This window comes from Dipodomys merriami, unplaced genomic scaffold, assembly GCF_024711535.1.
Source record: "Dipodomys merriami isolate MVZ:Mamm:240054 unplaced genomic scaffold, mDipMer1.0.p SCAF_12, whole genome shotgun sequence".
In the NCBI taxonomy this organism is placed as follows: Eukaryota; Metazoa; Chordata; class Mammalia; order Rodentia; family Heteromyidae; genus Dipodomys; species Dipodomys merriami.
Genome location: NW_027202493.1, coordinates 6676328 through 6702041, shown reverse-complemented (window position 1 = coordinate 6702041; position 25714 = coordinate 6676328). Strand labels below are relative to the sequence as shown.

The 25714-nt window shown below is 39.0% G+C and overlaps 1 protein-coding gene across 1 annotated transcript in view; it reads left to right on the top strand.

The window, feature by feature from the left end:
• Positions 1–25714, top strand: part of Kcnu1 (potassium calcium-activated channel subfamily U member 1) — a 167878-nt gene that overhangs the window by 112725 nt on the left and 29439 nt on the right. The window contains exon 20 of the mRNA XM_070016038.1: positions 15537–15636. Within this exon, the coding sequence (XP_069872139.1) occupies positions 15537–15636 (100 nt within the window). The remainder of the gene's footprint in view (positions 1–15536; positions 15637–25714) is intronic.

Genomic DNA, 25714 nt, shown 5'->3' with positions numbered 1-25714 from the left:
CACTGTTCACTTCATATTTTAATTACCCACAGTAATTCTGACAATTACGCACATGTCATAAATCACATCATAATGACCCGTGAAGAAAGTGTATTTAATTACTGAAAGGGGAGTTCGCCAGTTAAACAGGTAGATGGGGAAGTGTCAAGATGTGAGCAATATTTGAAAACAGAGCCGCCTGATCTTGTATCAGAGCAGAACCGGTCTCTGAAACACCTATCAACAAATAAGGAACACCACTGTCAAACTTCCAGCTCCAGTTTCAACATGTAAAGAGCTTTGAAGTGATCACTCCTGTCCTTAAGACAAAAGGAAATTGAACAAACTGAAAATTAAATACTTTTCTTGGTCATCAGGGAATAGAGGTTGCAGGATGTAAACTGACTTCACTGTCACCTGAAATCTGGAATCACAGCTGAGATCTGTTTACAGAGAAGGAAACAAGGGAGCTATAAATTGGGGGCTAGGGGGGCACTCATCTGGTAATTTTGGTGAATTACTGGAGGTTAAGTGTGGACTGGGTGAAGAATATGATGAGAAATTTCTGGGCTACCCTACTAGAAGATTCTCATCCTCATACTTCAGAGGGTCCTCCCTCTCTAGGAACCCCACCATGTTCTCAAAGGGAAAGAGGGGGAGCCCAGAAAAATTATAAAACTCTGGCCTGCATTGGAGAAGGACAACCCTTGTGAATGAAACGCAGAGGATTTTACACTTACAACAACCTGCTCTCTAGGGGAGCACACTTCCCAGTGACTTACTCGAACGGATCATTGAAGCCTCCTACTTTAGCCTCCGCTAGCCTTCTAGTTTCTCCTGAGAGCTGGGGGAGGGCACAGTATACTTTGAAGATCCAGGGTCACTAAAAACTGAGACATAATCATGAAAATACATATCTGCCCCGTGTTCACATATTGCCAGCACCACAGTAGGGTTCTACTATAGTAAAAATGAATGATGGTTGACAGAGCTCTGAGACATAAACAGTTGAAAGAAAAACAGGATAATCATGGAAGAAACAAAAACAATGGAGCCTTTGGAAGCTACGGCTACTGTCAGTAAGGCCTCACACGGGGGACCCATTTACCTCAGGGATGTTTTAGAGATGAGAAGAAAGAACAGGAACTGTTGTCAGGCACGACCAGCACTGCTCATGAAGCAGGACACTTAAAAGTTTTTAATTGTTGGTAGAAAGGTGATGTATATAGAGAGAGGTTACAGTTACACATCTTTTTTTTTTTTTTTTGGTCCATTGTGGAGCTTGAACTCTGGGCCTGGGTGCTGCGGTCCCTCAGCTCTTCAGCAATAGGTTAGTGCTCTACCACCTGAGCCACAGCACCACTTCCGGTTTTCTGAGTGGTTTATTGGAAATAAGAGTCTCATGGAGTTTCCTGCCCAGGCTGGCTTTGAACTTCAGTCCTCAGATCTCAGCTTCCTGTGTAGCTATGATTATAGGCGTGAGCCACAGGCGCCCAGCTACATCTTCTAACGCCATCTTTTCCCTCACTCTCACCAGTTTTTCCCTCCTGTCCTTAACCCACAAGTCGTATAATTCATTTCAACTTAGTGTCTAGTGAGTGCCACAACTATATTTCTTCACTCTTTGTCCCTCCGTTTCTATGTCCCCCTTCCCCTCCAAAAGACAGATAAACAAGACAAAAAGGAAAGAAAAGAAAAACAGCAACTAAGGGGAAAAAAAAACTCGTTTCCATTTCCTGTAGTGCATACATTTTATTTTATGTGATCAAATGCATGTAGACATTGTGCCTTTTTGTTCCTCTCCTAAGAGTATCCTCCTTTGGTCTCACTGTGAGTGAATTCCTGCTGTCCAAGAAACAGGGCACTCTTATTCCCGGGTAGACTTTGCTAAGCTAAAAATTTCAGGGCATCTCCTAAAACATTTTTTAAAGAGAAGTTATGCAAGAGAAAAGATACAAGGGAATCATTTAAAATGCTCAATTAAAACCAAAGAAGGTTGGTGCTGGGGGCTTGCCTCACATGTGTGAGGCCCTGGGTTTGATTCCTCAGCACACGTAATCAGAAAAAGCCGGAAGTGACACTGTGTTTCAAGTGGTAGAGCGCTAGCCTTGAGCTGAAGAACTGAGGCACAGCGCCTAGGCCCAGAGTTCAGGCCCCACAACTCACAAAAAAAAAGAAGGTCAGAGAGAAAGGGTGTAAGGAAGAACATGCCATTTACAAACAAGGGAGACATGGATCCACTCTATCCATAATCATTTACAATGTGAATGCTGCAAGTGCAAGAAATAAAAAATATCATCAAAGGTGATAGAGACAGGACTGCATTATACACTGTCTACAGAAAATCCATTTAATGTGAAGATTTAGAGAGATTAAAATCTAATTATGGAAAGATGATAAACAGTGACAATGCTAATTGTAAATGAAGCTTGAGTAGCCATATTAATTTTAACCAAAGACATTTTGAAAAAGGAGATTTGTCATAGATCACGAAGGGAATTGTATCATGATAAACAGGTCAATTCTCTACAAAGACAACCATCTTAGACTTGTATGTCTTTAAAACATGCCTATAATCCTAGCTACTCAGGAGATTGAGATCTAAAAATCACTGCCTTAGTAGACAAACCCAAGACTTTATCTTCAAATAATCAGCTAAATAAATAAATAGTTCTGGAGGTAGAGATCAGGCTCAACTAGTGGATCACCAGCTATGAGTGAAAAAGCTACAGGAGAATGAACAGCCTTAAATTCAGCCGCAGTACCCCAAGAATATAATAATAATAATAAAGCTTAAAATTATATGGAAAAATAAATACAACTAAGACTAAGTAATAAGAAGATTATTAATTTTGATGAACTCATAACCTTTCTGTTGGTATTTGATCTGAAGAGCATTAACAATCAATGTGATCTAACATTGACATTTGTTGTATACTCTAATAGAAAAACCACAATAGAGAATCTTCTCATGCATAAAAGGGTACATTCTAGGCCTTAAAATACATATGAACTAAGTTAAATGAATCCAAATATGATGAAGTATGTTCCTGGTTTGCTGATAGCGGTTTCAGAGAATGGTTCTCCTCTGACACAGTACAGGCAGCTCGGTTTCAGAGCTCTCTTTTCAGATGGCTTTGTTTTCTCATCTTGACACGTATCATCTACCTGTTTACCTGGTGAACTTATCTTTTAGGAATTAAATATTCTTGCTTTATAGATCATTACGATGTGATTTATGACATAAGTGAAAGAACATCTATACTTTTAGTAATTACAAAATATTTTCAACATCATCAGCTCAGTGTTCTTGGAATGAGTTATTTTGGGTACCTTTGCCCAAAATGTACTCATATATACATCTAGGCTTATAGGGATAAGTGATATTTTGTCACTGGTTACTTTGATGATAGTGTATATGAACTGGCACCTCATTGTGGTTTTGATTTGGATTTTCCTCAAAGCTAATAATATGAGAATCTTTTATGTACTTACTGATAATTTGTATGTCTTCATTAGAAATATATTTATTTTCTCTATTCAAAGTTTGTCATATACAAATAAAATGACTTTTTCCCACCTGAAAAGCTGTGAGTGTGTGTGTGTGTGTGTGTGCATGCGCGTGCATGTGTGCACGCGCACATATGTGCACACACACACACACACACATTTATCTTGTCTAGAAACCCCAGTACAATGGTGAATAGAAGCAGTGAGAATTGAAATACTTACCTTGGGTCTCGTATCACTAGGTTGTTTTCTGTATTTCCCTGGAAACTTAAACATGATGTGAACTGTAAGATTGTCACAGATGTCCTTATCACTATCAGGAAGTTGTTTTCTATTCCTGACTTGACAAGTGTTTCTACCATCAAAGTTTGTTGGATGTTTTTCAAGCACATTTTTGTATATTGAATGATCATGTGATATTTCTTCCTTATTCTATTCAATGTAACATAGATGAGTTTTACATGCTGACTCAACCTTGTATTCATGGGATGAATTCTACTTTTGTTATGGTGTTTTATCTCTCTCTTTCCTATGTTTCTTGATTCAATTTCCTACTACATCCTTGCGAATTTTTGCCTTGGTATTCACACAATATGTTGAACTTCAGTTATCCTGTTTTGTGATATCTTTACCCTGTTTTGGCATCAGAAAGATAGCTTTCTAAACTGAGTTTGTTCCTTTTCTTTCTTAAAAGATTTTGTGAAGGATTGATGTTAATTTGCTTTATACTTTTGATAAGTCTGTACTGAAGACATCCAGGTCCACACTTGTTTTCCAAAGTTTTTTTGGCAGTTGATCCAGTGACTATTGTTTAGTTCTATTCAGATTCTCTTTCTTCTTATTTTAAAAAAATTTTTTTGTCAGTTGTTGGGTTTGAACTCAGGGTCTGAGTGCTATTCTTGAGCTCTTTTGCTCAAAGCTAGAACTCTACTATGTGGAGCCACAGCTTCACATCCAGTTTTCTGGAGGTTAATTGGAAATGAGAATCTCATGGGCTTTCCTGTCAAGGCTGGGCTTGAACCCTGATCCTCAAATCTCAACTTCCTGAGTAGCTAAAGTTATAGGTATGAGCCACCAGCACTCAGCTTCTCTTTCTTTTTAAATCAATTTCAATAGGTAATCTCACTGGCTATTTGTCCCTTCCATCTTAATTATTTTGTTTGCTGATAATCATATATAGTTGAGTTTGATTATAGTTACCCAAGTGTATATCAACTGGTATTTCACTGTGGTAATTATTTAGATTTTCCTCAGAGCTAAATATGACTAATTGATAAGTCGTCTTCTTTAGAAGAGTCATGTGCCTTATTTAATTAAGGTACCTTCAATGGCATGGCTTTATGAATGTTACCTGTTATATGAATGTTACTTGAGAAGAATGTACAGTATCTGCAGTTTTGAGAGGGAAATAGTCTAAAGCTGTCTGTCAATCTAGTCATTGTATTGCTGAAATCTTCTACTTCTTACTTAATTATCCTATGCATCATTGTACATGTAGCTTTGAAGTATCCATATATTATTGCTAATTTGACTATTTTTCCAATTTGTTTGATTTGCTTTATATGTTTTGGATCATATTTATTTTAGGTACATAATTTTCCAATTTTATGTCTTCCCAGAAGGCTGACTTTCACACATATAGTTTTTATTTGTAGTAATTTTTTCTTATAATCTATCTTGCTTGTTATTAGTGCTCCTACTTCATTTATCATTTGGTTGCTATTTGAACAGCATATTATTTTCTATCTTTGACTTTCCATTAAGTTGTGCTTTGATATCTAAACTTTGTGGTTTGTATACCAAATATATGCTTTATTTTGACTATTATTATAATATCTTTTATTAATGATATTAATTTCTATGTGAAGTAATTATGGATACTGGAGAATACTGCCATTATGTTATTTTTCCATATGTCTCTTTTACAGTATTTTCCTCCATTATGACCTTCTTTAGTTTTTAGGTGTATATTTTCTGTTATATCATTTTAATTCTTTTGTCACTTTTTAGATTTTTGTTTTTTCTTTCATTGTTGCTTTAAGCAGTAAAATTAACACCTTAATTTATAACATACTTCACCTTACATTTCACTACTTCTTAAGGGTACATAATACTTTGTACATACTCATGACACTATTTATTCACCTAGCCTTTGTGCTATTATCATATAAATTAAACCTTTATATATGATAAATCCATAAACACTGGCTTGTAATTGCACTCCAAATTAGTATATAATCTCTTTCCAAACTGAATCATTAAAAAATAAATCACACCAAGTGCCTGTGGCTTACTTCTGTAATCCTAGTGACTCAGGAAGCTAAGAACTCAGGATCTTAGTTCAAAGCTATGTCAGACAGGAAACTCCATGAGACTCTTACCTCCAATTAACAACCAAAAACTTGAAAGTAGAGCTGTGACTCAAATTATAAAGTGCTAGTCTTGAGCAAAAAGCACAGGGACTGAGTACAGCTTAGGCCCTGAGTTCAACACCCATTACCAACAAAAAGAAGGAGAAAAAAAAGGAAAAGGAGGAGGAGGAGGAGGCAGAAGAGGTGGAGGAAGAGGAGGAGGAGGAGAAGGAGGAGGAGGAGAAAGAAGACAAAGACGAAGACGAAGACGAAGACGAAGACGAGGAAGAAGAGGAAGAAGAGGAAGAAGAGGAAGAAGAAGAAGAGGAGGAAGAGGAGGAAGAGGAGGAAGAGGAGGAAGAGGAGGAAGAGGAGGAAGAGGAGGAAGAGGAAGAAGAAGAAGAAGAAGAAGAAGAAGAAGAAGAAGAAGAAGAAGAAGAAGAAGAAGAAGAAGAAGAAGAAGAAGAAGAAGAAGGAAGAGGAAGAAAATAAAAAGAAGAAAAAGGAGGAGAAGGAGGAGGAGAGGAAGAATACTAATTGCTAAAAGGCAAATATTTATATTTTGTTTGTATTAGGATCCATTTATATCTGACTGCATTCATTCAAATTCTATAAAAGGGTTATTTTTCCTGAAAATTTTGATAAGGCACTAGTTTTTGGTCTTCATTTGACGACAAGACTAGGGTAAGGGGAAAAAGATTCACCTCTGTCTGATGGATGGCTAGTGGTGGCTGAGGGGCTCATTTTTGTCCATGCTTTGAGACATAGCAAGAAAATTTCAAGATAAAACCTTACTTACCAACATGCATAAATATTCCACAGCACAACCACTCAGATAAGACATAGGAAAAAATTGTATTGCCAGAACATGTGTATGTGTGTGTGTGTGTGTATGTTTGCTGGTGACTAATAACTAGTCACAAAATCATATTCACTTACTTTTACCCTCTCCATCAGCTGCAACCAGTAAACAACATTGGAAAGGAAATGTATGACTTCACAAATTCCCATATTGAGTTTCAAGATGAGAAGTAGAGCATCCTGATTTTTTTTTTCTGGTCATGGGGCCTGAACTCTGGGCCAGGGTGTTGTCCCTCAGCTCTCCAGCTCAAGGCTAAAGCTCTACCACTTGAGCCACAGCATTTTCTGCTTATGTGGTGCTGAGGAATCAAATCCAGGGCCTCATGCATGCAAGGCAAGACTCTACCACTGAGACACCTTCCCAACCCTCCTGATTGTTTTTTTATGTGATAGGCCTCAGTTTCAGTTGCAAGAAATTTATCTATGAAGCTGGGCATGGTGGTACACCTGTGATTCCAGATATAGAAAGCTGAGGCAGGAGAACTGTGGGGCTACCTAGTGTGACTGTGTCAAAAAATGGAACCAAACTAAATCCAACCAAATGAAAACAAAAAGAAAGAAGGGAGGAAGGAAAGAGAGAGGAAGGGACACAGGAAGGAAGGAAGGAAGGAAGGAAGGAAGGAAGGAAGGAAGGAAGGAAGGAAGGAAGGAAGGAAGGAAGGAAGGAAGGAAGGAATACCACCTATAGAATCACAAATAAGGCTGTGGAGGGGAAGGGGAAAAAACAAGTCGTTTAAATAAGGATACAGTTGGACCCATTGCAACAATGAGAAGTACAAGTTGTCATGTCAAAAATGAACTTTACAACTTTGGTGGGGGGGGGGGAGGATTGGGTGTGGGAGCGGTGGGGGGGAGGGGAAGGGAAGAGATGGGAAGGGGAAACAAAGGAGGAGGCTACAATGCTTGATAAGAAATGTACTCTTTATCTTGCCCATGTAATTGTAACCCTTCTGTACAGTATTTTCACAATAAAAAATAAATAAAAATTAAAAAAAAAAGAATCACAAATAAGAAAAGCCAAAGACTTAATCATGGACTTCTGAAAATTCATTTCAAATTAAAAGTGAACCAAGCAGGACAAATACTGTACTTCTTACCATCCCCCATTTTGTTCTCATTCAGCTTTAATTTAAAGAGCTAAAACCCAAGGGACATGGAAGTAGAGGACCCCTCCCAACTTTATGAAGGCCATATCATCCTCTGGCTCCTCTTTTATTTTCCACTCTCAAATCCTGACTTTAGCTTTGTCCCAAATACCAGACCAACTTTAATCACATCTCCTTGTTAGAAAATACTAACCACAACCTTCACCTTTCTCCACCGGAGACCCCCTCATTCAACTTTTCATCTTTAATCAAGACATGGGAGAAACTCACTATTCAGAAGGAGGGCTCCACCTCATGAGGGATGCCAAATGACCTTCACCCCATTGTCCCCATAGCTCCTTGACAGGCCATGATGCTAAGTCAAATGCCGTAACACGCAGGATGCATGTATTCCATAGGCCCCCTGTAGTGATAGCTTCCAGATGTGAGGAAATCTTAAAAGTCTGTGGTCCTCAACACATCATTAGGTCTTTCCAATGTTTCCAAATTTCTCTAATCACCAGCAAAGCATGTTTTCTCTAGTTCAACCTTCAATCACAGGGATTTTGGAGAAAATAAGTAAGGTGGAGGAGAGGAGGACGTCACAAATTACATTTTTTTTTTTACAAATTACGTTCTATTTCTAGGAAAACGTATTTGTCATATTTGTAACCCTGGACTTAACTGTAATTTACCTTGAAGAATTTATGCCCTGTAGTGGGATAAATCCAAGCCCCACTAACAAAGACACATCACACACACACACACACACACACACACACACACACACGTGCGTGCAAATGCACACTTGAGCAAACATTTGTTGGTGGCCATGATTTCCTTTCTTATTCTTTTGAGAAGTATTATTGCCAGTAATTTTTCAAGGCAACCTTCATACATTACTGCATCAGGCAAACCCTTAGGTCATGTGATCACCAACCTGGACTCAATCCCATAAAAATGAAAACTGAGGTCTTTTTTAAGATATTCCATGTTCCTAGCTTCCAGATGCCCCATTCACAATAAACAAAACAGGAAGTCTTTTCATTACAGTTTGTGTTTATCTCAATGATATATCAGGGAAGCAAAAGGGTCGGAGCAATAACTTCATTGCTCAGTTCCCCTTCACTGAACAAAGAAAATTCTTTGTCCTAAAATTATTCCATGTAGAAAAGTGGGGAATGTTTTTCACCTAACTTAACTTGTATGTTTACTCTTTCATTTGATATTTAGAAAGTGTTAGAAAACATGGTAAAGTGCACCTAAAAACACAACCTCACGCTGACAAGATGGTCTGAGGAAATGGATCTCAAGAGGTGTGAGATGTACCCTAAGTCCCAGGCTCTTCGGCCCAAGGAACAGGCTCTGGCCTTTATTAAAGGTTCCTGCTGTGCTGGGTCATGTCTTATTTGTCCTCACATTGTAACAAATCCCAAATAGAATATCCCTAAAATATAAGGGGATTGGATTTAAATAGGAGTCCATCTGGGGAGAGTGGGGATAAAGGGAGATTGTCTTTTTATCTTTCTTCTTGATCTTCTGTCTGGGAACAATTTAAGTTCTGAGATACCTCTGTGCATGTTTTCACAAAAAATGCTCTGCAGAAATCTGTCAGGATTTACTCATCAGAAAGAAAGCAAACTTGACAGAGATGCTTCAGCACAAGCACAAAGGCTGAGCTTGAGACGAACGCGATCTTCTTTTGCCCTCACCTGGGCTGAGGCTGCTCTAACTTTTGTTGGCTCTTTAAGCAAGGTGGGAGAAAAAAGGTCTGTGTGGAGATTTTAAGTCATCAACTTTGAGATCCAAGGCTATGGAACTCTCAGAGACTATCTGACCAGCAACATTTAAAGGCAAACAGAGCACTCTAGTCACGGTTGATTGGCTGTACTTTCACAAGCACTTTGTGTTCTCCAATGTACAATGTGTTGATAACACAATTATTCTACATTTCTTACTCTTTCTTTCTTTTTTCTTTCTTTCTTTCTTCCTCTTCTGTCCTTCCTTCTTCCTTCCTTCCTTCTTTCTTTCTATTTCTTTCTTTCTTTTTCTTTCTCTTTCTTTCTTTCTTTCTTTCGTTCTTTCTTTCTTTCTTTCTTTCTTTCTTTCTTTCTTTCTTTCTTTCTTTCTTTCTTTCTTTCTTTTTTCCTTTCTTTCTTTTTTCCTTTCTTTCTTTTTTCCTTTCTTTCTTTCTGTGGGATTGAATTTACTTGCTAGGCAGGTGTTCTACCACTTGAGCCATGCCTCCACTCATGTTTTGTGGTGGTGTTTTTTTGGGGTGTCTGTCCTGGAGATTAAACCCAGGATGAGGGCACTGTTCCTCAGTTCCTTTGCTTAAGTCTAGCACTCTTATTTGAGCCATTGCCCCACTTCTAGCCTTTTGGTGGTTAATTGGAGATCAGAGTTTCATGTGCTTTCCTCCTAGGGAGGGCTTTAAACCACATTCCTCAGATCTCAGTTTTCTGAGTAACTAGAATTGTAGGTATGAGCTGCAGGTGCCTGGGTTGTGCTGGTTATTTTAGAAGTAGAGTTTTCACCTTATGCCCCAGGGGGACTGGGTTACAGTCCCTCACTGGTGCATCGCTGTGTCTCTGGGGATCACATTTGCATGATATTCTACCTAGTCACTGTGTTTGCCCCATAGCTGGAAGACTACCATACCTAGCCATTGGTGAGTTGGAGTCTCACAAACTTTTATGTCCAGGCTAGCTTTGAACCCTTATCTCAGTCTCCGTTTGCCTAGTAATCAGGATTATAGGCTTGAACCACTATGTGCAGCACACTTCATCTTTTCAAATATCGCCTACAGATGGATTTTTCAATCATATTAGCATCCTTTACTGTTCTAAAATCTGTAATTTCTCAGGGACTCCACAATGCATTGCATATGCAAATGATCAGGAGAGAAGCAGAAGCAAGGACAGCGGAAAGCGAGGGAAAGGGCAGAAAGCAGGATCAAGAGGCCAATACTGATTATAAACCCTTCCCTTATTCCCAATTTTAAGTGACTTTTTCCTACAATATAAATGGTGGTAGTTAGAACTGACAATAAACATTTCCTAGTCAAGTATGGATTGAATAGCCTTGTTGTTTCATATTATCCCATTGCTGGCAAGACAGCTATAGTCTTTATGATAGAAAATTCTCAGCACCATCAAAGCCTCCCAGCAACTTACAACTTTGCTGCACTTTTGGTGGGAACTTAAGCATTAATTTCAGGAGACAGTTGCAATGAATTTTCCAGCAATTGAACCACAAATTTCAGTAAAACTCCTGGACACACAACCTGCCCTCCTTCCAAACCCTGAGCCAGGGAACTTGTGATCACTAAAACATTTTAAAAAAGTAACTCAAGATGTGAACAAAACATCATATTGCTCTGCATTCGGGCCAGGAATCTCTCTCTTTTAAGTACTTATAAATTGCTTATAGAATTTTAAGGAGAGTTCAGGACTTTCTAACATCAATGAAAATAAGGCCTGAGAAAGAGAGAAAGGAACTAGAGGATATTTGGGAATTTTCTTTTAGGTTCTTAGTTTCTGTCAGCCTTGAACAGCAAAACATTTCATCCATCTTAGATCATCTTCAAGAATAATCTTTGGCGGGGTTGGGGGGAGTGTAGTTGTGGAGATGGGAGGGCAAGGATGGTAGGGGAAAAACAAAGGAGGAGGCAACAATGTATCATAAGAAATGTACTCATTACCTTGCTCGTGTAATTGTAACCCTTCTGTATGGTATTTTCACAATAAAAAACTTACTAAAAAAGAATAATCTTAAATCATGGTTATAAACAGAGGAAATAATGATGGCTGCTTGACATTTTTGGAGTCCATGGCTACGAATTCTGATATATAAACCTCCAAATAGAGGTTTACCTATATGGCTTCAGCTCATCAACTGCCACCACTGGAAACAAAAAGCAGCGTATATGGTCCATATCTTATATTTTCCTTTATGTAATAGAATTCACACAGGGTAAGTTGTCATGAACAGAGGAAAATTAAAATCTACTGAAGAAGTTCCCAGAAAATAGACAAAAACGATTCCACCTTTCTTAGTTGGTACACAGTCAAATCACCTGCTCACAAGATACTGGCTTTATACACATCAAAGCATTCTGAAAAAAAAATCGGTCATCAGTAAAGAAAAGCACGCCATCATTGATGAGCTGTACTGCACATGCATACATATTCGAGCTGAAAGATCTGTCATCACCTAGCACACCTGGGTTTCAAGTTTCCAAGATGGAAGAAGAGACCTAACTAAGGACATTTCAAGGCCCAAGCCCTCCTGAATGCTCCCAGGATGAGGTTAGCTCACCCTGACTTGGCCTTAAGAAACACACCTGTGCCCAGGAATCCAACCAGAACTTCATCTCAGGCATCATCTGCTGTTTTTGGTTAAGCCAGGCCACCAACCCTCCCCCCCTCCCACCTAAGCAACTTTTACCTGTAATCAGGATGTGACTTTTTTTTCTCTCTGTTTCTCTCTGTCTCTGGCTCTCTCTCTTCCTTTAACAGTACTGAGGTTTGAGTTCAGAGCCTTGTTAGGCAGGTATTCAATGACTTACGCACACTTTTTGCCGTTTTTTGGACTTGCTGGTTTTGAGGTAGGATCTCACTTCCTACCCAAGTGCATGCCTGGATTTTGGTCTGCCCATTTTAACTTTCTCCTCCATCATCTTGGCTGGAATGATAGGCTTGTAAAGATAACACCCAAATTCTTGCCATTCAATTTTCCTGCTCAGGCTGACCTGGAACCATAATCCTTCCAATTTCAGCCTCCCATGTACTACTACTCAACCAGCTATTGGTTGAGAAGGGCCTGGATACCCAGGCTAGCCTTGAACTGCAATCCTCCCATTCTTAGCCTCTTAGCCTAAGTGGCTCACATCAATGAGCCACTAAGGCCTTGCTGTTGCTTTTCTTTCTTTTTTCTTTCTTTCTTTCTTTCTTTCTTTCTTTCTTTCTTTCTTTCTTTCTTTCTTTCTTTCTTTCTTTCTTTCTTCCTTCCTTCCTTCCTCCCTCCCTCCCTTCCTTCCTTCCTTCCTTCCTTCCTTCCTTTCTTTCTTTCTTTCTTTCTTTCTTTCTTTCTTTCTTTCTTCCTTCCTTCCTTTCTTCCTCCCTCCCTTCCTTCCTTCCTTCCTTCCTTCCTTCCTTCCTTCCTTCCTTCCTTCCTTCCTTCCTTCCTTCCTCCCTTCCTTCCTTCCTTCCTTCCTTCCTTCCTTTCTTTCTTTCTTTCTCTTCCTGGATGGTATCCCATGGCTCTCTTTTCCTCCACTTGCCTCAACCTTCATATTCTATTCCTTGTTCCCAAGATCAAAGACAGCTTGTGCTGAACATTTTTCTAGATGATTTATTGGTCTTTTGGGGAAGGTACATTTCTACAAGGATCATGTCATTTGCAAAGCATATGGAATAATGTAGCGTTCATTGAGGATGGTGATCTAAATTGCATTAGGTTTTGCTTTGGCAAGAATACCAGATGGATGCCTTTATGATGAAGTGGGTCTCTTCCAGCTCTTTCTTTTATGCAGGTCTCCAACAGGTGTTTCCTCTAAGGCAGATCTGTTTTCCATAATATCAGAATGAAGAAAGATGTTGTCTGTGACAGCTTGTTCACATAGATCATTCTTTCATTATGATAGAAAAGTGTACAGTGATTGATATGCTATTATTCCAAGTCAAGTAAAAGTGTTCTTGGGAGATCATTTCCATTTTCCAAAAGGGCATTTAATCATTGGACAAGGACTCTTCATTCATCATGGGGGTGAGGAGGGTGGAGAAAAATAGAGTTTGGTGGCCAGATAAGTTTGTGAGACACTAGATTAGACATTTTTTGTATGTGTGCTGTATCAAAGCTTGAACTCTGAGTCTTGAACTCTCCTTAGCTTTTTCCCTCAGAGTCAGTGCTCTACTGCTTGAGCCAGTCTTCTACTTCTGGCTTTTTGCTGGTCAATTGGAGACTAGGATCTCTTAGATTTGTCTGCCTCGGCTCTTCATATCTCAGTTTCTTAACTATCTAGGATTACAGGTGACTGGAATTTCTTTATGGCATAACTTTTGGAGACCTTTCAATGTGGTACATTACAGTGTGAATTTCAATGAGGAGTCATTTTTCCTAATTTTATTTTACTTTATGCAATTCATCAGAACTTACCCAGATAAAGACATGCCATAGAACAGGTTTTGAGGGAGGGCATTTGCAATAGGATAGGATAAAAGGTAAGCTGTGGTAACATGCATGAACTCTCACTAGCTTAGCATTATTTCTCATTTGGGTGGCATATCTAACACAGTCAATAGGGCAAGAGCAGGTCTGTCTTGCATCCTGTTCTAGGCTGATCCTTTGCTACAGCAAGTTAGAAGAGACTCCAAAAAATCACATGACCTTTTACTGCCTCAGCCATCACTTCCATCTCATGGGAGAGAACTTGTCATATATCACCACCTACATCCTAAAGAAGGAAGGGAGCCATAATTTATGAACACTAGCAACCTCAACTTCAGCATCATATTCAGATGCTGGCTTTACAATTTGTTATGTCTTTCGTGTTATCCACACAAAGGAGCAAGGGGCTAAAGTGTTTAGCAGATATGTTCACCAAATATTTCAGTTGTTTGCCATGGTCCCTAGCCCTCTTAATGTCAGCAGGAGCCTGTGACTGGATCTAGTAAAGAAGCTATGGAGTATAAGCTTGGAGTATAAGCAGTTAAAAGCCCAGACTTCAGTTCCTTCCTCTTACCCTGAACTGAGCAGAGGCATGTTACAGGAATTGTGGCCATAAGATGGGAGCATCTGCACATGAAGGTTCTAAGGCACTGGGTAGAGCACAGGTGCATATTCACCTGAGTAAAATATAAATAATCTGCATAGTTTTAGGCCCCAAGGATGATGAAGTTCTTTTTGTACTATAATCTTAGATTCTCCTCACTTATCTAGTGCTTTTCTAACCTGAAATTTTCTGTAATTCTGAGAGTTTCCCTTTACTGTAGCAAGAATATAGGCATGTCTTAGAATTTGAGGCCATTTCCCAAAAGATCAGCTAACCCTTTCAATAACTGAACATATGAAAAAGCAGTATTGTGCCTAGCATAGGGTACAGCTGACATATGAAAGACTTTGCCAAACATTCAATTCTTAAGAAGGCTTATGAGTTTCAGTAAGGCTGGTGAGGCAGAAATGAATATAGAAAAGATTCTAAGAAGGGAGAAGAAACTAAACTAAGGAAAGAGATGTATCAGTGTCTCAGCGAACCTTTTTATTTTATTTTAATCTTTTTGTCACTCACATTGATCTGGATGTTGAATCTTCTTGCCTCAACCTTCTGAGTACCTGAAATTACAGGTGTGTAACAGGTGTGTATCACCATACCTGCCTCTTTCATAGCCTTTTAAATTCTAGGTTGAGTTGCCCCAAATACTGCTCATAACTTCAACCAGGAGATAGTAGCACTGTGATAATAGCAAAACCAAAGGAGGAAATAAGCCTTTGAAAACACGATGTATGATCTAAGGTGGAAAAGACTCTAATCTGGTTTTCTGCCAAATATCTATCTTCAGCTGTGATGGAAGTCTGGGTATTCAGCTCCTGGAGTCTTTGGAACATAAGCCTTTAGTCTGAGGGCTCAGGCAATCTCTTTACATGATGCTCCACTTGAAGCTCGAGGGTCTAATGAGTTTTTCATCTTGGGTTTGTTACACTTTAACCCCAAATGTTCTCAGACTAACTGTTCATTCTCCCTCTTCAGGATCTTCCAACATGATTCAAGGACAGAAAATGATGACCAGCTTGACAGCAGCGGCATGTACCACTGGTGCAAATCTACCCCTCTGGAAAAGGTGATTCTGGTAGGTGATGACACAGCAAAGCCCTTATAACAAAGCATGGCTCAGCATAAAGGATGTCCTTCTGCTGTAGTTATTTTTGTAAACTGTGAAATGGGAGGGGAAAAGAAAACACATATTCACCAGCCATACGGTGGCATGCTGGGTAACCTATGTAGCATTTGACAGATTATGTGGACCATTTGCTGAGACTTAAGACAATTAGAACTGTTCAACCACTACTTCCTTCTCTTAACCAATTAGCTCTCTCAATTATTTAAAATAATGCTCTCTTGAGATGCTGAGGGTTTGCTAGTAAATCTAACTAATCCAGACACACCAGAGAAACATAATTTGTAAGAAATCTGTGGTTATCTTTTTGTTATAAAACAAATAACTATGTCCCTAATTTGGGGGGTTTGAAATGTAGAATTTTAAATATTTTTTTCTTGAAGCGGAATATACTTAACATTTAATCCATTAGCCAAAAATGCACCTAAAAATGCTCCTCACAGCAGCCCATCTAAACTGGGTGAACCCTTCTGAGTATGGTAGTTCTGTTCCTACCTCTCCAGTCAAGGACACAAATTAACTCCACTTGTATTGAGTTGCCTGCAGCCTGTGTGTTAAACCAGGTTTGATACCTGCTTTCTACATCTCCATCTATTCTCATTTTCCAGAGTTATAAACTCAAGTATAATTTCAGTGGTTTTCCTTATAAACAGTAGCTGGAAATTTAATTATCAAGAAAGATTATGTTGTGTCAGCTGTATATCATTTTCTTATCTATGAATAGTTGATAATTATAAATATTTTCTTTCTTAAAGCAATTTGGTTCACTTTTTTTTTCACAGCTGTAATTTTTTTTATTTTTGCTGAACAGCTATAACAAGTGTGATATCTGTATTATTTTCTGGACTGTAATCTCATAATATTCTTTTTTTTTTATTTAATTTTATTTTATTTGAGAACATACTGTACAGAGGGGCTACAATTACATGGGCAGGATAATGCATACATTTCTTACCAAGCATTGCAGCCTCCTCGTTTGTTTACCCTTCACCTCCCTTCCCCGCCTCCCCCCTCCCCCCACCCAATTATACCCCCCTCCCCCCACCCAATTATACCCCCCTCCCCCCACACACCGACATTGTAAAGCTGGTTTTGACATGACATTTTGTACTTCTCATTGTTGCAACAGGTCCACCTGAATCCTTAAACGACTTGTTTGTCCCCATCTCCTCCACATGTTATACTGACATCAAATATAGTGAAAGCGGGGGTTACACTGTGGGGGAGGGACATACAAAGCAACAAAGAAATAATCTTATAAATGCGTTAGAAACACATGCATGAAAGAAACGAAAACATTAAAATACATCTTTAAGGGTTCATTTTCCTAGCATCACATTATCTGACCTTTTCCGCTTGACTCATACCTATACTAGATATTGCAAATAAGGGAAACCATGGGACCTATGCTTCTTTGGGCCTGGCTTACTTCACTTAATATAATTTTTTCCAAACCTTTCCATTTCCTAACAAATGGGGAAATGTCATTCTTTCTGATGGAGGCATAGAATTCCATTGTGTATATATACCACATTTTCTTGATCCATTCATCTACTGAGGGGCATCTGGGTTGGTTCCATATCTTAGCTATGGTAAATAATGCTGCAATAAACATAGTTGTGTTGGTAGCTTTAGTGTGGTCTTGTTTGTAAACATTTGGGTAAATGCCCAAAAGTGGGATTGCTGGATCATAGGGGAGATCTATGTGACGTCTTTTGAGGAACCTCCATACTGCTTTCCAAAGTGGTTGAACAAGTTTACATTCCCACCAACAATGAAGTAAGGTTCCTTTCTGTCCACATCCCCTCCAGCATCTGTTGTTGTTAGAGTTCTTGATTTTTGCTGTTCTAACTGGCGTGAGGTGATATCTCAATGTTGTTTTGATTTGCATTTCTTTTATGGCTAGGGATGTTGAACATTTCTTCATGTGTCTATTGGCCATCCTTGTTTCTTCTTCAGAGAAGCTTCTCTTTAAGTCTTTCGCCCACTTATTTATTGGGCAGTTGTTTCTTTGAGGATTTGTTGTTGGGTGGTTTAATTTTTTGAGTTCCAAGTATATTTTAGATATGAGACCCTTGTCTGTTGTATGGCTAGTAAAGATCTTCTCCCAATCGGTGGGCTTTCTATTGATCTTGCCAGCTATGTCATTTGCCCTGCAGAAGCTCTGCAATCTTATGCAATCCCATTTGTCCAACCTTTCTTTGATTTGTTGTGCTTCCGGGTCTCTATTCAGAAAATTTCGACCTGAGCCAAGGAGACCTAGGGTTTCTCCTATTCCATCCTGTAATGTTTTCAGAGTGTCTGCTTTGAGTTCAAGGTCTTTGATCCATTTGGAGTTGATTCTGGTGCAGGGTGATATATAAGGATCTAGCTTTAGTTTTCTACATGTAGTTAACCAATTTTGCCAGCACCATTTACTGAAGAGGCTGTCTTTCTTCCATTCTATTGTTTTAGCTTCCTTATCGAAGATTAGATGGCTATAGGTCTGTAGGTTCATTTCTGGGTTTTCAATTCTATTCCATTGGTCCTGAGGTCTGTTCTTATGCCAATACCAAGCTGTTTTGATTACTATGGCTTTATAGTAGAGTTTGAAATTTGGTATTGATATTCCTCCAGCAGTGTTCTTTCCGTTGAGGAGCGTTTTTGCTATTCGGGGTCTTTTATTGTTCCATATGAATTTTTGGATTGCCTCTTCTATTTCCTTGAAGAATGAGGGTGGAATTATGATAGGTATCGCGTTGAATTTGTAGATAGCCTTGGGAAGTATTGCCATTTTCATGATGTTAATCTTGCCAATCCAGGAGCATGGGAGGTTTTGCCATTTTTTAAGTTCTGTGTTGATTTCCTTTTTCAAGATTTTAAAGTTTTCATCATAGAGGTCCTTCACTTCTTTGGTTAAGTTAATTCCTAGGTATTTTATTTTTTGTGGGGCTATTACAAATGGAGTTGCTTTCCTAATTTCAGCCACACTTTTCTCATTGTTGGCATATAGAAAAGCCATTGATTTTGCGGGGTTAATTTTATAACCTGCTACTTTGCCAAAGTTTTGAATCAGCTTGAGTAATTTGGGAGTGGAGTCTATGGGATTCTTTAAATACAAGATCATGTCATCTGCAAAGAGGGAGAGTTTTATTTCTTCTTTCCCTATTTGGATCCCCTTTATGTCTGCATCTTGTCTTATTGCTGTAGCTAGGCATTCTAATACTAGATTGAAGAGAAGTGGAGAGAGTGGGCATCCTTGTCTTGTTCCTGAGTTAAGAGGAAATGGCTTTAGTTTTTCACCATTGAGTATAATGCTGGCTGTAGGTTTGTCATATACAGCCTTTATTGTATTGAGGAATGTTCCATGGATTCCTAATTTTTCCAAAACCTTCATCATAAAGGGGTGTTGGATCTTGTCAAATGCTTTTTCTGCATCTATTGAGATAACCATGTGGTTCTTATTCTTGCTCCTGTTGATGTGATGAATAATATTAATTGATTTGCATATATTGAACCAGCTTTGCATCCCTGAAATGAATCCTGTTTGATCATGGTGTATGATTTTTTGGATGAATTGTTGAAGTCGATTGGCCAAAATTTTGTTGAGAAGTTTTGCATCAATGTTCATCAAAGAAATGGGTCTATAGTTCTCTTTCTTTGATGAGTCCCTGCCTGGTTTTGGAATGAGGGTTATGATGGCTTCATAGAATGTGTTCGGTAGTGAGCTTTCTCTTTCAATTTCATTGAAGAGTTGGAGGAGTATTGGTGTGAGCTCTGCTTTGAAGGCCTTGTAAAATTCCGCTGTAAAACCATCTGGTCCTGGACTTTTCTTAGCTGGGAGGTCTCTTATTGCTGTTTCTATTTCAATGCTTGATATGGGCCTGTTAAGCTGGTTTAACTCATCTTGGTTTAGTTTTGGCATGTCAATATTTGCTAGGAAAAGGTCCATTTCTGTCAAGTTCTCAAACTTATTAGCGTAGAGTTTTGAGAAGTATTCCCTTATAATGTTCTGAATCTTGGTTGTTTCCGTGGTGATGTTTCCATTCTCATCTCTGAGTTTATTAATTTGGGTGTGTTCTCTCCTTTTTCTGATAAGGTTTGCTAAGGGTTTGTCAATTTTGTTAAGTTTTTCGAAGAACCAACTCTTTGTTTTGTTGATTCTTTCTATAGTTTTTTTGGATTCTAATTCATTTAATTCTGATTTAATTTTGATTATTTCTTTCCGTCTACTGGATTGGGGTTTATCTTGCTGCTCTTTTTCAAGGAGGTTTAGATGTGTCATTAAATTGTTAGTTTCAGATCTCTCCAATTTGTTGATGTAGGAGCTCAGAGCTATAAACTTGCCTCTGAGTACTGCCTTTGCTGTGTCCCAGAGGAGCTGGTAATTTGTGTGTTCATTTTTGTTGAATAGCATGAACATTTGAATTTCCTTTCTAATCTCTTCCATGACCCACTCATGATTCAGCAGTGTGTTGTTCAGCCTCCATGTAATACCGGACTTTCTTTGGTGGCTTTTGGTGTTGAGTTCTAATTTTATTCCCTTGTGGTCAGAGAGAATGCAAGGTATAACTTCAATGTTTCTGAATTTAGACAAGTTTGCTTTGTGGCCTAAAATGTGGTCTATTTTAGAAAACGTTCCATGTGCTGCTGAGAAGAACGTGTATTCTGGTGCTGCTGGGTGAAATGTTCGGTAAATGTCTGTTAAGTCTAGTTGATCTATGCAGCTGTTTAGATCTGCGGTTTCTCTGTTGAGTTTTTGCCGAGTTGATCTATCTAGTGGGGAGAGTGGTGTGTTAAAATCCCCAACAATTAATGTCTTTGGATCTATATGGGATTTGAGGGAAAGTAGTGTTTCTTTGATAAATTTGGGTGCTCCATTGTTTGGCGAATAGATATTTAGAATTGTAATATCCTCCTGAAGGAGAGATCCTTTAATTAGTATGTAGCAACCTTCTTTATCTCTTCTCACGAATTTTAATTGAAGTCTATTTTATCTGATATTAGGATTGCAACTCCCGCCTGTTTATGAGGGCCGTTTGCTTGGTAGATTTTGTTCCAGCCTTTAACCTTGAAAATGTGTTTGTTTTTACGGGCAAGATGTGACTCCTGCAGGCAGCAGATAGAAGGGTCTTGTTTTTTAATCCAACTAGACAGTCTATGTCGCTTAATTGGAGAGTTCAGTCCGTTAACGTTAAGAGATAGGACTGAGAGGTATTTGGGAGTTCCTGCCATGTTATCCACCTTCTTGGGGGCTGTGAAAACTGGGTTCTTCCTAAGGTTCTTGGATTCTCAGTTTGGGTGCAGTTTCTTGGCCTTTGTTGCGTTCTTGTTGGTTTTCTATGTGTAGGACATCTTTAAGAATCTTTTGCAAGGTTGGTTTGGTGGAGATGTATTGATTCAATTTTTCTTTGCTTTGGAAGGTTTTTATTTGGCCTTCAGTTATGAAGGAGAGTTTAGCTGGGTACAGTATTCTTGGTTGATAGTTGTTTGTTTTTAGGGCATGGCATACGTCATTCCAGGCTCTTCTTGCTTTGATTGTCTCTGCTGAGAAATCTGAGGTAATTCTAATTGGTTTCCCTTTATAGGTGATTACCCTTTTCTCCTTGACAGCTTTAAGGATCTTTTCCTTGGTCTGGGTTGATCCTGTGTGGATTATAATGTGACTGTGGGATGTCCTATTCTGGTCTGGTCTATTTGGGGTTCTAAAAGCTTCTTGTATCTGAATAGGCCTATCTTTTTGTATGTTTGGGAAGTTCTCTGCTAGGATCCTGTTAAACAAATTTCCTAGACCATTAACTTCTGTTTCTAGGTGCTCCTCTACACCCATTATCCTTAGATTGGGCCTTCTGATGGTGTCTTCCAGGTGTTGGATAGACCTATCATATTTCTTGGACTTGTCTTGGATGGTTGTATGTTCTTTCTCTATAATATCTAGGCTGTCTTCAATCCCTGAGATTCGATCTTCTGCATGGTCTAACCTGCTGTCAAGACTCTCTACTTTGTTTTTAATCTCTTTTCCTTCTAATTGGTCAGCTTTGATGGCTTCAAGTTCTTTGTTGAAGCTCTGTTTTAGGTCTTGTATGAATTTCTTTACTTCCTTAATTTGGTGTTCAGTGTTTGTTCTCAAATCACTTAGTTGATTGGTTATGGTTTCTTTGGACTCCCATTCCTTCTGTTGGGTTCCATTCAGCATTCCCTTTGTGGTCTCCCTGACTTCCTTCAGCTCTTTGTTAATGGATTCCATGAATGCCTTTAGTGATCTTTGTGTATTCTCTACCTGGTCTCTTAATTCGTGAATTAGTCTTTGATTAGTTTCCTCCCTTCTGTGGGATTCCTGCAGTTCTCTTTGAGTGTTCTCTGCCTGCTCACGCCATTCCTCCCTTTCTCTTTGAGTATTCTCAAGTTGTTCACGCAAATCCTGTATCAGTTTTTGAGTAGCTTCCTCACGCTTATGATATTCCTGTATAAACTTCTGGGATGCCTCCTCTCTCTCCCTATCACGCTCATACAGAGTCCTTTGTACATTGTCAAACTTCTCATTTATCATGTTTGCTATTAGTGTTTGTAGAGCTATTTGGGAACTCTCCTCTGGATTATTCTTTATCTGTTCTAATCCCTGATTATCAAGGTTGGGAATTGAGATACCCGAATTTGCCATTTTTCTTGTGTTTTTCCGGCTTACTCGGCCCATTTGAGATAAAGATTGCACCAGTTTTGTGCTAGAACACTATCTTAAGGCAACCCTCAACCAAAGTTTGCATTTGTACAGTCAATAGTCTACAGATACAATCTAGTTCAACAGATACATCTATTCAACATCAAACGACTATATGTTAAAGGACTTTGAACCGCAGAAAAGAATTTGGAAAACCAGAAATTATTAGGATTAGGGAGAGATGTGGGTAAAAAATAGGAATAGATTGGTGTGGGGAGGCACAGGGAGAGTTAACTATGTCCTAATCACAGTGCAGGAAATGGGTTGGGTAGGATGCAAGTAGAGAGAGAGAGAAAAAGAAGAGATGGAAAGGGGAATAAAGAGAGACCAGAAAAAGAATAGAAACGTAAAAATTAATGTTATTATAGAGGTTAAAAGACAGTCTATTTAGAGAGGAATGTGAATATGTTCAGAGAAGGGGAGGGACATAGAGGAGATGTGAAAAACTTTAAGGATGGGAAAGGGAGAAAAAAAGATCAGAAATTCAGTAGAGCTAGATAAAAAACAAAAAGATAATTAAGAAAGAAAGAAAAAGAGAAAGAAGACAAGAAAAGAAAGGAAAACGCTCAGTCACGTATTTCTAAAATAAAAATTATAAGATGAGAGAAAAAAAAAAGTTACTGGAAAACAATTATTTTTTCAGAAGAGGCAAAAATTAAAGATTAATAAAAGTTTTAGAAGGGAAAAAATTTATATATATATATATATATATATATATATATATATATATATATATATGGTAACAAAAAACAAAAAACAAGCAAAAAAAAGAAAAGAAGAAGAAGAAGAAGAAAAAAAAAAGAAAAAAAAGTCTTTTGATTTTTTTTTTTGGGGGGGAGGAGTGGAAAGAATCCTGTATCTCCCTTTTGTCTGCAACCAGTCTCTTGTTGGAGTCTCTGGTCAGCTTGAGGTCCTGTGGCTTGATTGGTTTCTTAAGTCGGTTGGTTGGAAGAGGCAGAAAAATGCTCTGCTTTACCCAAGATTTTGAGATCCCCCTCCCAGGTTAGTTTTCTGGGAGGGTGGTCTGCTTTGAGAATCACAAAAGAGGGGGATGTGGTGATGAGGCTAGGTTCTGGGTAGAGTTGAGGCCTTTCAACAAACAGTAGCTTTTCCCTGGGGCTATTTTGTGATAAAGCTCACAGCGCCCTGCCTGGAGCCATTCTCAGGGTTTCTGTTTTTCAATTGATTGTGGTGGCTGCTAGAGGGAGGGGCAGCCTCTGGCTCTGGTTACCCAGTGAGGCAAGGCACTCCAATGGCTGGCGCCTGAGCTGGGTGACTTTTCCCTGGATGGAGCTGAGTCTGGCAGGTCACTTCGCCCTTAAGTTCTTGTGACCTGCTAAATGACTCATTTTATTCCAAGGCCTGAGCTGGAGCTAGCAGCTCCTCGGAGCTTTGTTGGTATCCAAGATGGAGATCACCGGTGCTGGGGGGGGAGGGGTGGCCTTCCCTCCTCTGCTCCCTGAGGAGTGAGGACGTCGGGCTTGTACTCACGTGAGTCTTGGATCCTGGGTCGTCTCTGGTCTGCAAACAGCAGGATGAAGATGTTCACTCCTTGTCGGTTCTTGTTGGTGTTGAGTAGAATCCGCTCGTCCGCTGCGTCTGGCTCCTTCGTCCCGGACTCTCTGTGTCTCAGGTATGACCCCGCGGCGGTGGTCGCCGCCGCGACCCCACCGCCGGAGCGGCAGCTGATGCGTTTCCTTGGCTTCCCCTCTCTTGTCTAACTCTCTGTCCTGTGATGGCACACTTGGTGTGATTCTCTGGCTTAAGACTGTTCCCTGGAACTCTAAAACTACTTTCTATGCGAGAGCTTGTTCAGATTCCAGCTTCTCCTCCGCCATCTTCCCGGAACTCTCTCTTGGTTCACTTTTTTAATTACACAACACACACACACACACACACATACACACACACACACACACTCACACACACACACACACACAATTCTAAGGCTCAGGGCCAGTGTCCTTACAGAATAGACTCCAAGTTTTGTAAAAGCATGATCAATCATTTGATCAGAAGCATAAAATTTTCAGAACTGTCATATCAATTTGAAGATTCTTAAGGCTGTTAAAATATACCATTTTGTCATATTCTAAACTACAGAAAATAAACGTATGTTGGACAGGAAGCCAAACATGTTTTTAGTGGGAGGCAAGTATTCAGAAAGAAAGGTTGAGAAGTTGTATGCTAGCTGACCCACCTAAGAAATAACAAGTGCTTTATCTGGCCATATTTATTAAGCATCCAGACAAGTCACCATGATAGATTTTATGTGATGTGGAATATAGTTCTGAGTAACAACCCTGTTGTTTGTTAAATTTAGAAACACTTACTGTTTTAGAATTGCTGTAAGTTTTAAAACCTGTGATTGTTGGGGAGAAATGACCAGATTGCAGAACTAACAGAACCTTTGAACTTGGGGAGGAAGTCTCTACCAGTCAAGTAGAAGTACTCAATTTATGTTACTCTGAATAAATAACACAGCCTTCTCTTTCCCTAGAAGCCACTATCTTTCTTAATTGGGCAACAGTTTTTGTCACAATTTCTTGGAGAAATTGCCTCTCTAGCTGTGCCTATAAACGCACACTGCCATGTATCTTCTTTCTAATTGTTTAGTTCTCCTGAGCAGAGCAATTGTTGGACTGCAGGCATGTTACATTAAATACTGTTAGAGCCATAATTATTCAAGTTAAAACTAATCGGATTAACTAGAGACAATTATTTAACTGGTTTGGTTAAGATTCATATCACTCTCTAGGATTCACTCCAGACAAGTAGCTTTATTTCCTCTAACAAGGAGATCCCTTTACAAAGAGGGCATTTCCCAGTTTGCTAATTAATTTGATCAACTCTAATTGTGGAGATGTCAGATGTTATGTATATATACCTGTGAGATGCTATCAAGCTCTCCTTTGTAGAAGTTTGTCATTTAACCCAGCAAAAGATTGGCTTAAAAAAGAACGATACATTTATTTGAAATATCCTGACTCTTTGTGTGATAAGGAATAGAACCCCATAGGTGACATTTAAGTATATTTAAGTTGTCCTTTCAATAACAGCCAGGTTTGATTAAATTATTGAACAACCATTAAAAAGTCACATGCCTATACTTTCAATATGATATTTCATTTTAACGATGAAGTGCCACATTTTAAAACAAACAGACTGAGGGCCATAAACATAATAATTTGTTCATTCCTATGACTAAGGATAGAGACAGAATAGAAAGGTCAAGTCTTCTGGTTCCACACTGGTGCCCTCTCTCTTACACCCAGTGCCACTGAGGAAGTTGCCTGTTTCCTGAAAGAATCTAGATATAGGTTTAAAATAAGC